The sequence below is a fragment of the Balaenoptera ricei genome, chromosome 19, assembly GCF_028023285.1.
Source record: "Balaenoptera ricei isolate mBalRic1 chromosome 19, mBalRic1.hap2, whole genome shotgun sequence".
In the NCBI taxonomy this organism is placed as follows: Eukaryota; Metazoa; Chordata; class Mammalia; order Artiodactyla; family Balaenopteridae; genus Balaenoptera; species Balaenoptera ricei.
The window spans coordinates 45,623,089-45,640,329 of NC_082657.1; the positions used below are offsets into that span (position 1 = coordinate 45,623,089).

At 59.0% G+C, this 17,241-nt stretch overlaps 1 protein-coding gene across 2 annotated transcripts in view; it reads right to left on the minus strand.

Moving 5' to 3' along the window:
* Window positions 1-663: 663 nt before the first annotated feature.
* Window positions 664-17,241, minus strand: part of SMPD3 (sphingomyelin phosphodiesterase 3) — an 82,112-nt gene continuing 65,534 nt past the window's right edge. Inside the window, exons 1-8 of one of the 2 annotated variants that reach the window (XM_059905111.1) lie at window positions 15,541-15,595; window positions 12,192-13,722; window positions 7,130-7,205; window positions 6,858-7,013; window positions 5,997-6,086; window positions 5,674-5,737; window positions 3,623-3,785; window positions 664-3,369 (exon numbers count right to left, since the gene is read on the minus strand). In XM_059905111.1, coding sequence (XP_059761094.1) covers window positions 3,268-3,369; window positions 3,623-3,785; window positions 5,674-5,737; window positions 5,997-6,086; window positions 6,858-7,013; window positions 7,130-7,205; window positions 12,192-13,511 — 1,971 coding nt within the window. In that variant the 5' untranslated portion in view covers window positions 13,512-13,722; window positions 15,541-15,595 and the 3' untranslated portion in view covers window positions 664-3,267. Of the gene's footprint in view, window positions 3,370-3,622; window positions 3,786-5,673; window positions 5,738-5,996; window positions 6,087-6,857; window positions 7,014-7,129; window positions 7,206-12,191; window positions 13,723-15,540; window positions 15,596-17,241 lie in introns of those variants that run through there. The other variant, XM_059905110.1, reaches the window with a different exon arrangement.

The following is a 17,241-nucleotide window of genomic DNA, read 5'->3' on the forward strand; positions in this document are numbered from 1 at the left end:
CCTCGTTCCCTAGAAGTCTGGGGCGGATGGGTATGAGTGCAGTCACCCCGACATTGCCTTGCCAGGGAAGGTCAGAGAGTCCCAAGGAGGCCCCAGCCTTGTTTCTTCCCACACTCGAGGTGCCCTTCTGCTGTTTACTCCCAGTTCCAGAGGGAGTAAGAGAACCCAAGGGGCCTGGTTTCCTGGTGGTTCAGGGCAGACTCAGGCTGTGCCCATCCTGTGGGGAGAGGCAGGAAAGGCAGGCCCCCCACAGTGGTCTCCCCATAGCCCCGCCTGGCCGCCTAGCCCCTTGGAGTCAGAGCAGGGCCCAGCACAGCTTTTCACTTAAATGAGTGGAGAACACCAGCCTTGAGCCTCACAGTTTTATTTTTTCCTCATTATCCATCCTTTCAGCACCAGTAAAGGAAAAAAAAAAACACCTCTCTTTTCAAAATATTTTATCAGGTGTAAAGATTGTTTTTCTTCTAGGGAAGAATCGTCTGGATATATATTTGATAATGTTCTTACCAAAACCTCAGGTGTGCTTACCATATAAAACCCCTAATGTCCCATGAGGATACAATACAGAAAAAAATACAGAAATTAAAAAAGTCTTTTTTTTTCTTTTTTAAAACAGTATTTCTAAATCTCAGCAAGTTAATACAATAGTTAAAAAGCATCAAGATTAATATCCATACTTAAAACTCAAGGTGGTCTGGACAAAGGAAATGACCGTTTTCTTCCGAAGTTGACCCCTGCCTCCTGCCTCCTCTGGAGGAGGCTGGGCCCGGGGCAGGTGCGGGGCCTTGGGGATTTGGGTGACCCCTGGTCTGTCCTTCCCAGGCCTAGATGCCACAGAAACATCTGAGATGTTTCTTTTCTTTCTTTTTTAAAAATCGAAATGGAAAAGTCTGGCTTGTACATAGCCCCGGGGGTGCACAGGCTTGATGAAACTCGTGGCTGGGCGATGGCGGCCTCAGCGCTGAGGCCCTGCCAGAGGGCGGTGCGAGGGGAGCGGGGAGCCAGGCCAGTTCTGCTCTGGACACTAGGCAGGCTGGGCAGAGGTGACCTTGTTAGGACAGGAAATGACTGAGGCACAGGGAGGTATGACTTGCCTAAGGCTGCCCTGTGAGTAGGGAGAGAAGCATGGCCCCCTGTGCCTTGGCTCCCCACCAGCTGCCCTGGGAGGCAGGCGGCCCTTCTGAAGGATGGAAGCTGTGCTGGAGTCGCTCTGCTTCAGGAGCCCTGGCCCTGCTTCCGCTGTTGTCCTGGGCACACAGCTGACCCGCAGCCTAGGGGCCTCGGCTCAGGCCCAGACATCTAGGCATCACATCTGCCCCGTTGAGCTCCACCTGTGAGCAGATTCCTGGCTGCTCCTGGGATTGGAGGCCCCTGACCCAGTGAAGCCTAGCCAGGGCCCCGAGAGCCACAGCCTTGGAGGAGGGGTGCAGCAGAGAGCCCAAGGAGGACTACACCCTAGATGGTGAGCAGCCCCTCCTGTCTTGACTTGAGGGGTGGGACTGGGGGCCTGGCCAGCGAAGTGCTCCAGGCAGTGAGGCCCTCAGCTCAGCTGCTGCCCCAGCCAGGGGCATGCAGACCAACCAGTGCCACCGTGAGTGTGGCTCTCAGGAGTGTCTTACTCCAGCGCAGGCCTGGCCTCTGGCCTTGGCCCCCTCTTGGTCCCTCTTGCAGCTCAGTGGGTGACAAGGCACAGCGTCAGCTTATAGGCACCAGGAGGCTCCTGGCAGCATGGTCCCGGTGTGTCCCCAGCCTCGTTGGGCAGAACTGGCCTCGAGCCAGGCGTGCACATTGGTTGGGGCGCTGTGAGGAGGGGAGACCATTGGGAGTTGTCAGTAACAGCTCCCAGAGTCGAAGGGGCCTCGCACCTGGAAGCAGACAAAACCCTCCCTGCGTGACTCTGGGGGGCGTCCCCAGGTGAGTTTAAAAAGGCAGGTGGGCAGAGGCAGTGCTGCCGTGGGAAGAGGAGCTGTGGGCTTCACTTGCAGACTCTGCCATGCTGTGCGCATGTGCCCGGGGCTGGCCCTGGTCACATGGTGGCAGAGTGGATGCCAGCCAGTACCACTCCCTGCCTGGGGCGAGCAGTGGCCATTGGCCTTGCCACCCCCAGCCTGCACGCTGGTGAGGGGACAGGCTGCTCTGTGCCTTGGCTTCCAGCCCCTTTGTCCAGGGCCCCCGGATCGGGTTGCTGTTGAGGATGGGCCTGGGAGGACAGAGCCTCAGCCCCACCCAGAGGCAGGTGGACGGTTCCTGAGCTCAGCCAGCACGTGGATGGGGACAGTCCCCAGGAAGATTGGTCCCAAACCAGAAGGGTGTCCGGAGGGGAGACAGGATCAGGCAGAAAGAGGATGTGTTGGTTTTGACAGAAGAGAAGCTACAAATCTGTCATTTTCAAAACCAGAAGTCCCCCTCCCCCCTAATGCCATGAGTTTCCCTTTTTCCTGTAAAAAAGTGATGCTCTTTCCTTGGATTCCTGTCTGTGGCTTCATTGCCCAGATTGGAGTCTCCAGGGGAGGCTCCAGGCTCTGCTATGCCTGTCTCAGGAAGAGCAGCGTTCTCCCTCGTGGCTTGCAGACCCTTTAAAGTGAAGGGTTGTTTTTGTTCTTAACTTTTTTGATTTTCTTTTTAAAATGTAATCGCCCTTGAATGCAAGACCCTGGGGAAGAGCCCGGGCTCGCTGGTAACTGGACACAGCCCTCACGGTCCCTGCTCGTGAGCTGTCCAGGCTGGAGGTGGCGAGCCGGCGGCCGTGTGTCCAGGAATGCTTCTTTGGCTGGTTCTGATTGTGTTTGGAGTTTGGCCTTGGGTGAGGCCTGAGTGAGGGGTCTGTGGCTACAGCGTGGCACGTGGCATGCGGGCAGCGTGCATGCGAGGGTGCAGGCATGCGAGACAACATGGCAGCAGACAAAAATAATGAACCCTGGACGAAGCTTGAGAAGAGATATAAAGAGTACAGAAACCCGGTTCTCGTACTAACCCACGGGTTACAAACTAGGTTGTGCTGTAGATTTGTAGAAAATAACGATTTGAAAGAATGGCACTGGTTGGGCAGCCAGGACTCCCAAGGCCAGCCTGACTCCTGTCCATGGCGAGTGCCCAGAGGTGCTGGGCAGCGCTGGTTCCAGCTCACCCAGGACTGGCTGCAGCTCTCCCAGGCCCCTGCCCCCCTCCCCCAGCACGGGTGGTGCTTGCTGGAGGGGACATGGCCAGGGAGGGACTGCGGCTCAGAGGGCTGGCAGAGGCCCTGCTGCTCGTGATGACTTGGCTCGTTTATGCCTCCTCCTCCCCCGCAGACACCATCAGCCGCATGGCCACCGGGAGGTGGTCTGTCAGGCCCGACAGCTGGGTGATGAAACTGAATTCTTCCACCTCCTGGGCGGGGGGGAGGAGAAACATCCCAGTTAGACCCAAAGGGCATCCTGTAATGGAGAGGCCTGGCCCGGACCTTCCTGAAGGCAGAGGGGTGGGAGGATCCATGGGCCCCAAAGGCCTCCTGGATGGGCACGTCCCATTTCCAGAGGAGAGCTCAGTGCTGCCAAGGGGTGCAGGGCTAGGGTCCCCTATCTGCAGACACGGCCTGGCTGCCCTGCCCAGCCCAGCCCAGCCCAGCCCAGCCCAGACTCACGGCCTTCCAGTCTGGGCACAGCCCCTCCTCCCCGTGCAGCATGTAGTCAATGCGCCTGCCGTTGCCCTTCAGCAGCTCTTTGCGTCCCTTCTGGCCTCCCCCGGGGCTCTTGCTGGTGGGGAAAGCGAGGTACTCGCGACGACCTTCCTCGCTCTCCAGGACCCTGCTCACACAGAAGGCACAGGAAGGCAAGGTGAGCCCCGCCCCCGCTGCGGTCCAGGTCCTGAATGTGGAGCCACGTTCTGCCCACAAGTCAGACCAAACCCCTGCATTTAAGATCTGTCTTCCCTGTGAGCCCCAAAAGGGACTGGGATGGACAGAGACCACACCCGAGCCTGTGAGTTCCTGACCGACCTGGGCCACTCCAGAATCTGCCTGGGAGTGTCCCGTGTCCACCGTGGGCTGGCAGCACTCGCTTTCCCTTTCTGAACCAGAACGTTGGCACCACCCAGAGCCCCAGTGACCAAGCTGGGGACAGAACTGCCCAGCCCCTCTCCAGGATGGGTTCTGCTCTGAGCTAAGAGTGTCCTGTTGTGGGGAACTTGATCTTTGCAGTGAGCCTCAGGGACCCTCCTCTTCTGGAAGTCCCCAGGCCTCCCATGACTCTTGTTTCAGGTCAGCAGGGGGCCAGGGGAGCCAGGAGAGCAACCAGACCCCATCCCAGGACTGGACTGCTGTGTCGGTCTGTCCCTGAGTGGCTGTGCCATCAAACCTCTGAGCCTCCATTGTCCCCTCTAACACAAGAATGATGACTGTGGCCCCAGAACACTTTGGGGACAAGGTGTGTCAAGAAAGGAACAAGGTAGGATGCGGCTGTCGCCCCATTTCTCAGTGGAAGGAAACTGATAGGAATGCGTATGTGTTGGTCAAGGATCTACAGGGAGGGCAGGGCGCTCAGGTGGAATGTTACGCCCTGAGGCTGGGTCTTCTGGCTCCTCGACTGCCATCTGCTTCCTGCCAGGTTTCCTCCAGAGCCTGAATATCAGTGGGAAGGAGCCTTCAAGGAACACCCCATCTCAGTGGGCAGTTGCAGGCCAATGTTGGGAGTGAGAGGTGCAGCCACCGAGAGGCACTACACAGGCCTGCCTGCCCGGCTAATGCCTGGACAAATGGACAGGGCACCTGGACAGGCACAGCCAGCAAACATGGATTTCTGCAGGGTCTTTATCAGCCTTGAGATAAATAACACTAATGACATGCAGAACATCATTATATCTCAGAAATGTAATCCATTACTGTCCTTGGCCTTTGATAATTAATTCCAGCATCAGTGATGTAAGAGTTACTGATAGTCATTTTTAAATCATCATCTCATAAAAAGATAATTTTCTAGGCATAGGATGATGTTTCAAATTTAAGTCTATAATCTAATTAATTGGCTCAAATTAGCTGCAAGGAGCCATTGCCGTGGCTCTGTGCAGTCTCGGGCTGTGAATTATAAATTGGCTCTGCTGCTGGCCTCTCAACTGTGTCCTTTTTGGAAGTCTCGGGTTCAAGAATGCAGTTTGGCTGGGATGGAACTGTCTCTACTTTGAAAAGGACTGGCTTGTCTTATCTCTGTTCGTGTTTTTATTTGCCTAATGGGTGGCTACCAGCTGCCGCGCTCCTGCAGCAGACGCCAGCCCCAAGGCTCTTCCCCAAGGCTCTTCGACAGGGGTCTCTGCAGCGCTCGGCCTCGCCCTGGGAGATTCTGGTCCTTTTTCCTGTGCCCAAGGCAGGCTGGGGCTCAGGGCAGGCCAAGCTCTGGTAGAGTGGACCCGGACTCTGGGTGCTGGTGTAGGAAACACCACCTTGAGGCCCCAGGCCTACTCGGAGGCTTCTTCTTGGTAAGGATACCCCTGGGGCGTGAGGTCCACCACAGCGTCTGCCCACCCCCAGCTTGCATCCCTGAGGCTCTCACAGGCGTCATCCCATGGGGCTGTGCGCTCTTGTCTGCCCGCAGAGCCCATCTCTCCACACCTGTTTCTGGGTTGGTGCTCGTCCCAGACCTGGGAGCTGCCTGGATCTGCCTACCCTGCCTGACCATGGCAGCATGGGTGCTGGGTGCTTACTTTTGCAGATTGTCAGGGGTGCACACTTCCTCGTCGTAGAGACCGTCCTTGTCCAATAGGGTACCTGGGGACAAGGAGGTGAGAGTGGTCATTGCGGGAAGGGCCCAGCCAGCCTCAAGGAGGGCTGCCTCCCTGGGGCAGGAGGGGTAGGCCAGGGCTTCTGTGGGCTGGGCAGCTGAGTGCCCCCCCTCCCCCCAGCAGTGGGGTCTTGGGGGCAGGTCTCTCCGGGAAGCCCGTGGGGTATCAGGCCTTGGCAGTGCCCCTCCCCTGCCCCCGTCCCCCCTCCCCTCCCGCCCCAGAGTCCGTGCCCAGCCCCGGCTCACCGATTGCCCACGGCTTCTCCTCCCCAGGCCCCAGGCGGCAGGGGTCCTTGTAACGTGTAAACAGGGGGTGCTGCTGCTCCAGCTTGTCGTCTGTGCAGGGAGGGAGGGAGTGCTGAGGGGCTCCGGGCGTCTGGCCTGTCCTGGAGGGCCACCTGCCCCTGGCTCCGGTCTGACCAGAGTCACCAGGTCCCTGTCCCTCAGGTAACTGCCTCTGGGTGGGGTCTGTGTCCCCAGACAGATGGATCTGTGGTTCATCTGTCACTGGGTTTCTGTGTCCTTGAGAATGCCCCCTCTAACAGCCATCAGAATTGTGCCTGGTGGGACTTTCCTGGTGGTCCAGTGGTTAAGACTCCACGCTCCCAATGCAGGGGGCCCAGGTTCAATCCCGGATCAGAGAACTAGATCCTGCATGCCACAACTAAAAAAAAGATCCTGCACGCAGCAACAAAGATCCCGCGTGCCGCAACTAAGACCCGGCACAGCCAAATAAATAAATGTTTTAAAAAAAAAAAAAAAATTGTGCCTGGTGCAAAGTAAGAGCTGAATACAGACTTGGTGAGTATCATTAGCTAACCCCATTAGTCTGGGTTTCAGAGGCTCCCAGCCTTCCCTGCCAGAGGTTCATCTGTGGGGCATCTCTTTGTCTCCAGCAAGGTGGCCTCTGAGCTATTTAGGGAGAGAAAGGGCTCTTATTCTAGGATCTCTCGGGGGCAGAGAAATCATAGTCTTGCTAAATGTCCCACCCCCACGCTCTGGAGGAGCAAGAAGTTATTTGAGCTGCCTAACCCCGGTCTTTCCAGCTGTGACTGGAGCCCACGCCTCCCCGAGTGGCCGACCCTAATGGTGAGGAGCACGCCTCACCAGAGGAGCAGTTGTCAAAGTTAAAATCTCCGCAGACGACGTCAAACGCCACCAGCTCCTCGGGGTTGGCTGCGCTGGACGAGGAGGTAGATTTTCGGAAATCAGCCAGCCAGTCCTGAAGCATGTTCAGCTGCTCACACCGGATGTCACTGTCCTCTGTGCGGCAGAACCACAGAGAGATGATGAAGCTGCTGCCAGGCCCCAGCCGGGCCAGTCCCAACCCTCTGAGGGGACATTCCCCACCCGCTGAAGCTCGGGCCCCTGGACCCTACCTGGCAGGGCGTGCAGGTGTGTGCAGGAGATGTACCCGACAATTCTTTGGTCGTGAGGTGTATTTCCTACCTGCACCTGTAGGGGAGGAAGCGAGGTGTTGGTGATGAGGCCTATGAGTTATGAGTTACTGCTCTGAGCACAAGGGGACACTGGCGACTCCTGCCCCCAGCCAGGTCAAACCCTCAGAAGCCCAGCTCTGTCGACTCCTGGCTAGACTGGGGCCCCGGGAAGAACAGCACATGTCCTGCTTCTAGGAGTTTCTGCTTCAGTGTGGGAGGCAGATGCATGAAGAAGTACCAGCCTGTGGCATGGTGAGTGCCACCGACAATTCAGGCACGGTTTTACAGGAGGAGAGATGCAGAAATTGCTCCCCACACCCCTGCTGTCTCCTGGTGACCAGAAGATCCACGTGGATGACCCTCAAGTGCCAGCCCCTTGGTTCTTTGTCCACTCCTACCTGGTGGCTCTTTCCTCCTCCCCTTGGTCACACCCTGGACCTGATCATGGCTTGGAGCCCATCCCTGTGAAGTCTGAATCAGGCTCCCCTCTGGGATGTGGTGCAGCCACAAAGCCCACCACCCTCCTCCACTGTGAGAGGCCTTGGACCTTGCCTTCGGCTCTGTCTTCCCAGTCTCTGCCTCTCTGGCTTCATGAGCAGTCATTTTAGCTGCTTTTTGATTGTGGTCCCCTGTTAGTCCCCAGATCTGGGATGACAGCTGTGGCCGGTGTCACCATGGCACCTATGTCATAGCTGACCCCAGGCACCCCATGGCCTCCATCCTGAGCCCAGTCCTCCTTCCTCCACAGGGGCTTCTTCACGCTGTACCCTCCCCAACCTCGGTCCTTGCCTCCTGCTCACCTCCTTCACTGGAGACAGCGTCCCTGGCAGGTGGAGTGGGGCCGAGGGCTCCTCCCTGACTCCCTGCCCAATTGCAGGTGACCCTGGCAGACTGTTTCCACGGGTTGGCGTAATGAAAACGAGCATCTCAGTTGTACAGCACAGACAACTCGGCCCCCAGTGGTGAGCCTGGTGCAAGCCTGAGCCCTTGTCGGGCTGTGGTCGGGGAGGGGAGGGGAGGGTTGGCCACCCAGCCTGCGGGTTCTCAGGCCCTCTGCTGGAGGCTGTGACAGGAGAGTCCCTCCTGGCGTGCTCCCCAGACCGTCCTCGGGTGCCCTTCCCAGAGGCCTCTGGTTGGATCCACATCCTCTTCCTCTCTGGGCTTTCCTCCCATCTGAGCCTCAGCTGTCTTCCCCATATTTCACTAATCTATTTCAGACTGGGTTTCGTATGATGATGAGACCCTGGACCTTGGGAAGTCTCCAGGGAGGGTGACTGTAGAGGCCAGTTCTTGGCTGAGGTGCATGCAGCAGCAGCGCGGGTGCCCCTGGCCTCTGCTGAGCATAGCTCTGCCCGTCCTCCAGCTAACAGTGGCCTGGACTCATCACGGGCCCTCCGCTCTGAGAGCCTCGGGAGGCTTCCATCCTTTCTGCTGCTGAAGTCAGGTTGGTATTATTCTCCTCCATGAGGTCTTTCTCGTCATCAAACACCCTTAGCTTTCTACAGCTCTTCATCCCCTTTCCCAGCCTGGATAGATGCACATCTTTCCTTTTCCAGTGCCCAGGCAGATGAATGTCTGGTTACTTGATAATGGGCCTGGATTTGGGGCTGTTTATAAGCTCATATGTTCACCATTCACTTCTTGCCCATATTCCAGGCCCAGACCTTGGCCCAATGGTACCCCCAACCCTGGAATCCCTTGGAAATTACACACCATTGGTTCCCCCTGTTGCAAAAACACAACACAGCTTTAAAACCACAGTGCCCCCAGAGGCCACACGATGGTGCTGTCTGCATCCTCAGGCCAGGAGTCTGTTCCCTCCTCTATAATATTCACGCTGTGAGCACCATGCCTAGCGCTTCACAGATGCGGCCTTACTAGAGCCTCACAACAACTATGAGGATTATACTAAAATTACGCCATCGGTGGCCGGGGTCATGAGGCTCTGGTGGCGGAGGCCGGTTCAAATCTGATGCTCAAATCTGACGTTCTTGGCTCATGCCCAGTTCCTCCCCCTGCTCTACACTGCTTTCTGAGCTCCTGGTGACTGAGCCACGCTTTTCAGCAGCTGCCCATTTGAGGCTTTTAGTGCATAAGCCCCTCACTCGCTCAGCACTTCATGTCACCTGCCTGTGCTGAATCCTGGGTGGGGACGGAGACAAGTGCAGGGAGGCACCCCTCCACGCTGCTGCTGAGGAGAACCCGCCCCGAGGGAAGACACGCAGCACGAGGTATGTCAGCGCCCCCCCCCCCTTCCTTCCATCAGTCCTGTGAGCTCACCAAGATCCACTTTATCATGTGCTGGGACTTACTGACTCCCGGCTTGAGTCCTCGGGAGCCTCAGAGGCTCGAGTTTCTCTTGCAAAAAACAAACAGTCACTCTGAGAGGTTGTGCCGTTAGTCCTGGTGGACAGACTGTCAATAGAGCAGGGCCCAGAATCAGGCGCTCTCCCTCCCGAGGCAGAAGCCAGTCCGTTCCCTCCCTCCTTTCTCCGGGCGTCTCGGTGGCAGGAAAGCACACTTTCCTCGAGGATGAGAAGCTCTGCAGAGTAAATGGGTAGGCAGGGCTGGACGGGGAGCCCCGGGGGAAGGGCGCAGCCAGGCTCGCACACTTCCAGCCCCTGGGCCCTTCCGGGGCTGGCCTGGCTCCCGAAACCTCGCTTATTTCACTCTTCCACGTAGAGAAAGAGGCACACTCTCGCCAACAGAGACGAGCTGGGTCTGCTGTGCCGGGCACAACAGCTCTGCTCTCGAGTTCTGTCTGACGGGAGAGGCGGGCAGCAAGACACCTGGGGCCAGGGCTGAGGAACCCCTGAGGGAAAGCTGGCTTGTGCTGGACGCCGCTGAGGAGAGCTCCACTGAGGTGGGGCAGCCAAGACAAGGGGGATCGGCACATGGAGGCCCCTCAGGGTGCGGCTGGAGCAGAGCCCAGGGAGCTTGGAGGGGCCCAGGTGAAGGCTGACTTCTCCCTGAGGCAGCAGGAAGATGGTAAAAGGAGTCAAGACTTGGGACATGAGGAGGACGGGTTAGAAGTGGGAGGACAGCCCAAAACATCTGGGTGGATGCAGAGGAATGATGGCCTGGGCAGTGATCTTGCAGCTGGAGATACGGGGTGGACCCAGAGGTATCTGGAAAGTGAAAGTGGGAGCCCGGGTGGATTGACTGGGCTCAGGGCAAGAGAGTACTCAGCACGTGCGGAGATGGAGGCTGTGGAGCCACTTCCCCGGGCAGGTGCCTGGGGCCGGCTGGCCATGGTAACAGCTTGGAAATGAAGAGGGCTGGCCAAGTGGGGTCACCTGCTCTGGGGGCTGCCAACCCCCAGCTCAGGCTGAGAGCTGGACAGAATGCAGCAGGCCTGGTGCTGCCAGATCTGCCGAGGTGGGGAGAGAAGTTGCAAACTGAGTTTCATGTGAAATTGCTTGATTCTTAAATGTTGGCCAACACAAGAAATTTTTTAATGGTGTGGACCAAATTAAACATATCTGAAGACTAGTTTTAGATCCAGGAGGTAGAGGGCTCTTCAGCATTTAAAGGATGGGCAGGCGACAAGGATCCTGGAAGGAACGGCCAGAGAGGTAGGGGGTGGGAGGGAAGCCCACGTCGGAGGGGCTGTCCCAAGGAGACTTGTGACCCTGGTGGGCATGATAGTTGGGGTGCCAGGCTGAGGAAAGAGAGGAGGAGGGGGCGTGTGGCCTGGGGGAAGGCTTGAAGCGGCCCTGGCCTTTGAGCCGTCTGTAGTAGGGCAGGCGCGAGGGAGAGGGTGCGTTCCCTCCCACCCACAAACTGACATGTCCCCTCCTTCCCCAGAAGGTCACTCTGGCTGCTGAGACAGAACACTGACAAACCATATGCCAAAATGGGGAGGTCGGTCTCCTGTAAGAGGAGTGCCTTCAATTTCAGCGTCTCAGGAGAGCCAGGGACCACAGATCTGCGCCGGCTGAGCCACACAAGAGGCCTGAGCGATGGGAGGGGAGTTGTGGGCGTTGGGGTGTGGCCCTGGCTCCCGCAGGCTCCGTGTGGACCATCCACCTGGGCCCCCGCTCCTGGCAGGAGCTTGACTGACAGGTGGCACTTCCCTGGACAGGCCAAGCACGGTCAGAGCTGAGGCCTGGGCATGAGCGCCTCACCACACTGGGCCTCCACAGTAGCCGCACCAGCCCCCTCCGTTCACGGAACTCCTTCTAGGAGAACTGAGAAGTCTTGAGGGGAATACAGAGAAGATCCGCACCCGAAGCAGCTGCTGCCTCTGGGGGCGGAAAGCCCTGTTCTGTAGCAGCTGGCCAAATGGTGCTTCGGAAAACTCTGGAAGCACCAAGAGCAGCTTTTGGATGGGGAGCAGAAAGTCAACATGCTGAGCGTGTCAGGCTCAGAAGAAGATAAATGCGTAATGACCAAATTACCATGGTCTAAAAACTCCCCAATTGCACCCAAATTAGCAGAAATAATTATGATTCACTTTAATTAGTGACTGTGGAAGTGAAGCCTCGGGCTGGTGGGCAGAGGGCCTGGTGTGGCAGCTGCGTGACAGCCAGGAGGGAGAGGGCGTCCTGGCCAGTGAGGCTGGTGGCCTGAGGGAGCGGTTGTGGTAACGGCCAGGGCCTGAGAGGCCTGCCTGCAAGCCTACAGCCATTTGTCTGCAATGATTCAGAGAAGGGGCTCCCTGCCTCCACCGCCTACCACCTTCACCACCGGCACCGTGAGAACCTCCCAGGCCTCGCCGCTCCTGTGCCGCTCCCCACCTTGTGAGTAGGCTCTACGTTGCCCCCGCTTTACAGATGGGGAAATGGTGGCTCAGAGATCTGAGGAACTTGCCTGAGATCACCCAGCCTGAAGCCTCGGCTCCTGTCCCTGCATTCTTATTTCCCTTGTCCCTGAGCTGGAGGCCCCCCGGTTCCACTCCATGAAAGGCCTTGTCTGCCCCCTGCCCTCCAAGAGAGCGAGGATCCCGGCTGCAGCCTGCCTCCCCCCGTGGCTCTGGGACCTGCTGGCTGAGGCCTCCTACCTTGAGATACAGAGCTCCCTTCGAGGCCAGGCTGTCGGAGGACCGCCCATTGGGGTAACAGTGATAGGCCACGTCCATGATGGGGTAGCGGCTGGCAAAGAAGAGGCCGCTGTTGAGACACTTGAAGCTGCAACAGCCGTGGCAGCCATAGACCCCGACGTCATAGAGGATGTACTCGAAGTAGCCGTGCAGCTGGTCTTTCAACTTGGCGGCCGCCCGCTTGTCAAACACCTCCTGCAGGCACAGGAAGTCCAGGTTGGCGGGAAAGAAGGCTGAGACCTCGTGGTCAAAAGCCTCGTCCGGGTGGCGCCTCCTGCGCACGGCTGCCTTCTTTGCCACCGAGGCCTTGTACGGGAGCTTGCTGTTGGCGCCTGGCTCCCCACCGCCGCCGTCGGCCCCGGCCCGCGCCTTCACCAGGGACTCCCTGGAGGCCGAGGGGCTGCCCAGGCTCCCCGAGTCCCCATCCCGCTGACTCTGGTTGGGCGTCTGGCCCCGTGGGCCCCCACCAGCCCCGTTCCCGGCCTGGCCCCCAGCGGGGGGGTCGACGGCTTCGGGGGGCCGGCCCCCCTCGTCGCCACCGATGCGCACGATGCAGGCGTCCTCAAGGCTGCCGCCGTCGGCTGGGTCCCCGGAGGCCAGGCCGTTGGCGGTCTCGTCGCTAGGGTGATGCCCACCGTCACCCTTGTACTCCACAGAGGCCGTCCTCTTAATGCTCCCAGGGACAGCCCGGGCCACGCCATCACTGCCCTGCGGTGACACCAGGCTGCTGAAGCTGGCCGCGCTGATGGAGGTGTTGGTGGGTGAGTCGATGTAGATTTTGATCTGGGGCCTACTGGCCCCGTTGCGGATTCTCTGGCCGATTTCTTTGGCCCGGGCTTGGGTGTTGAAAACGTTGTTGAGCCTGGCCAGCGAGTCCGGGAGGAGGCAGAGGTTGGCAGTGGCGAAGCAGAAGCTTTTGCCAGGACCCGTACCCTTCCATTCACTGAGCAGGGCCGCCCCGCCGGCTGGGCCCTTATCCTCCAGCCGGGAGTAGACGTAGGGCCGGCGGGCCGACTGCAGGGTGGACCAGAGGAGGAACCCAAGGAGCGCAAAGGGCAGCGAGGCGACCAGGAGGGCCAGGTAGACGGGCGTGAAGAGCACGGTGCAGAGCAGCTGGAGGTAGCACGGGTCATCCGCCCGCTGGCGCTTCTCGTAGGTGGTGGGTATGAAGGAGGCCAGGAGCCGGTCCGCCAGCCAGTAGCATGGGAAGATGAGGGCCCAGGACACGGCGTGCAGGGCAGACAGACAGCTGTTGGGAAAGGGGGTCGTGTACAAAACCATTGCAGCTCGCTGGGCGCCGCGGCCGGCCCTACTACATGATGTCCCTGGCGGTGCAGGCACTTTCCTGGGCGGGGCAGGCGAGTGGGGGGCGGCCAGAGGAGGGTCACCTGCTGGTGAGACACGACTGTGGGTGGTCAGCGGCGCATGTCAGCCAGCCAGTCATGGTTCCCCTCAGTGGGCCATGCTGGGCCACCAAAGGCTGCTGGAGAACCTGCAAGACAGAAAGTGAGGGGGCTTTTATTCATCTTTAGGGGGGCAGGTCGGATGCTGGGGCCATTGCCCTGCTCACCCCGTTCCTGCCTCCTCTGACATGAGCAGGACTGTTTTGAGGACCAGGCCGGAGCCGGCAGGCTCACGTGGGGCGTTTGGGACCAGGAGCGGGCCTGGCACGCTGCATTTGACTGTGTGTTAGGCTCTCTTCGAGGAAACTGCCTGGTGACCTGACTGCCTCTAGCTGACCTTTTTCTTTTTTGGCTGCGCTGTGTGGCTTGCGGGATCTTAGTTCCCCGACCAGGGATCGAGCCTGGGCCCCTGGCATTGGAAGCTCTGAGTCCTAACCACTGGACCCGCCAGAGAATTCCCTAGCTGACCATTTTGACCTTGTAAGCTAATTGCTTGGAAACTGGCCCAGGATTTGAGGAGCACAGTTGGTGGGCATGCAGGACATGGGTGTCCTAGAGGATGCCTGGGGCTGACACTGGCCTGGAGCAGCCTGAAGCCCGTCAGGAGCCAGCGGTGTGTTCAGAACAGGCGAGGGGTGAGCCTGAGTCAGAGGAGCTGCAGACACAGCCGCCTGTCACTGAGTGCCGAAAAGGGGCCAGAGGGTCCTGGGGCAGAGGACAGTGTGGCTGGTGGGGCCCCGGAGGGGAGAGTCCCTCCACAACCAGGCTCTCACTGTGCCCCAGCCTGCAGCATCAGACCGTCTCTGCCGTCCCGCTCCTGCTGAGCCCCAGCAGAAATATCCGCCTGACGAGGACCCAGGCACTGTGTGGGCCTTCCCAAGTTCTAGAATGATCAGAGTTACCCAGTTACAGGGGACCCTGATGGTCCCTGTGACCTTTGAAGAAGCTCCCTGGAGCTTTGAGGGTCTGGCCCAAGCTTCTCCCCTAAGCCCCCCGCCACACAGCCCCAGGGCCCAGCTGAGGCTCACAGCTGCCAGAATGAGTCCACCCCGGGTCCCCACCTCAGCCCGTGCGGGAGCTGCTGGGGGTCTCAGAGCAGGCCCAGGGCCCCGTCCAGGAGAGGTCGCAGGTGCATTCATTGTACTGAACGTAGAATCAGTAAAGACAAGGGTCTGGACTATTTACCCAGCCTCCAGGGACCAAGGGCTGATCATTCTGTGGTGCAGCTGGTATAAACATAACGCAGAGTTTTTACGAGTTGATGTCTCACGGGCCCAGCCCTGCTTCTGCCATGGCCCCTTGGGGGTCTGCGTCCACAGGGCCATCTGTCCTGGCCCCACACCCTCTCTTCCTCCTGCCTTCCTGGTCACCTCAGCCAGGACCTGGGTGTCATCTGGACTCTGCCTTCCCTCAGTCCCCACATCCCATCAGTCCCTCCTGCCCACCCAAGCCCCCGTGGAGCCCCTGTGCTGGTCCAGGACTGCATCACATGTCACCCACTTTCCCGGCCTCTTCCCCATCAGGCCGTCCTCCACACGATGGCTGGAGAGACTCTGTCTAATCTGATCACATCACAGACGCCTCAGCCCCACTGAGGCCTTGCTCAGCACTTATTGGGCGTTGCATCTCCCCAGCCAGGCCCACCCATGTCTGCAGCCCCAGCCCGCTTTGTGTTCACCTCCCAGTCTCTGGATGTGGTTTCCTGTCCACGCCTTGCTATTTTCTCTGCCCCTCGTCCAGCTCACCCTTCTTCTTCTAAGACTCAGCTTAGAAATCACCTCCTCAGACAGGCCCTTTTGTCCCCCTTGCCAGGTGGCTTAGGTACCTTCTCTGGGGGCTCCCGTCCCCCTTGGGCATGGCCTGATCTCTGCAATTCTAGATCATAAACGCTCATGGGGTGAGGCTACCTCCCTGCGGAACTGGGGGCTTCTTGGAAGGAGGAGCTGCACTGAGGGCGCCGGGGTTCCCTGGGCTGCACCAGCAGCGGGATCTCAGGAAACGGGTGAGTAAACGTTGGTCGATCTGCCTCACGGTGTAAGGAGGGGGAGTTTCAGTCACCCAGTCGCACTCCTGCGGCCACCATCTGGTGTCGGGGTGTGGTGCTCAACCTGGAACAGAGCTTAATGTCGGAAGATGAACTTAAGCCGGTGGCTGTGTCTGGTTCTGGAGAATGTGTTTCACAAAGATTTTACTTTCTTCAGAGGAAATCACTTTGAAGCAAACACTGGAAGGTTACGTTTCGAAGCAGGTGTGTCTACTCAGACCACAGCCATCTGACCGGGAGCCCCTCACTCAGGTGTGAGCAATGAGGCTCACTGGTGGTGAGGCCGGAGAGCCGGCCCCAGTATCCTCCCCGCCACATGCTGTCCTGGAGCCTCAGACTCAGCCAGTGGCCTTCACCACCTCCCCCACACCCAGCCCGAATCCTGGCCTCTGAGGGCCAGACCCCGGGTCGGGTATGTCCTAACCCTGATGGCCTTGTTCCTGTGATTGGCTCTTTCAAGGGCCCTGTGAACTTAGGCCGGGCTGGTGGGCTGGGGCCCCAAGACCAATTTCATAATGACAGTGGCTGAAATTGGAGGACTTGCTGCAAGTGTGCTGACCCTCTGTGCCATGATCTCCTCTAACCCCACAGCAGGGCTGTGTCACCTCTGTGGCTCAGGGCTCGCAGCTCAGGCTTGGAGGGGCTGGTGGCTACCCAAGGAGGCCACACCTGCCGTCTGACATACTCACTTGTTCTTTCTTTAAATCCCAGCAGTTTCATTTGAGTTTAACCTGGAGTTGGGGTGACAGCCCCCTCGCACTCCCACGTAGCCTGATGGGTTTGCCTTCCCCTCTCCCACGGCACACCGAGCGTACACCTACAGGAGCCCGCTGGCTTCAGGCTGGCTGCAGCGAGAGCTGCAAGAGAGCACACAGCCGCCTGAACCATCTGGGCCCCCAGGAAGAGCCTGCAGTCCTGTCCCTGCAGGGTGGGGTGTCTGGAGCTTCCCCAGCTGCCAGGAGCACCCGTGGTTGGTACCAAGGTGCTCGGGGTTGGGGTCCAGGCCAGACACCTGGGGAGCCCTGGATGTTGCCCCAGTGTCACAGAACAGACCCCCTCCCACATCTCCCTCCCCTCTTTCCTCTTCTCTGTAGCCTGAGGTCATCAGCCCAGCCCAGCCAACACCATCTTCCCCCGAGCACCTGCCCCACCCGGCATCTTCCCACCGTTCCCCTGTGCTCAGTAGCAGGCCACAGGCCCCAGACCCACAGTCTGCACCGCGGTCCGGAGGAGCTTCCGAAACAATCTGATTAGACTCTTTCTCCCTTTGGTGGTCTCATCGTCTCGGAGGACAAAGTCCAGTCTCCCAATCTCTGTCTAGGGTCCTCTGTGCTCCTGCCCTCACTGGCCTCTTTCCCCCCCAGCCTCCACCTGGGCTCCTCCACCACCTCTGATGCCCACTGCTGTCTAACCTCCAGGCCCCTGCCCCTGCCGGGCTCTCTGCCTGAGACTCCTTTCCTGCCTTGTCTCTTATCAGCTCCTCCTTACTCTTCAGGGCCCAGCTGATATGCCGCCTCCTGCGGGGTGGGATGAGGGGCAGGAGGGGTCTTCGTTGACCCACCCA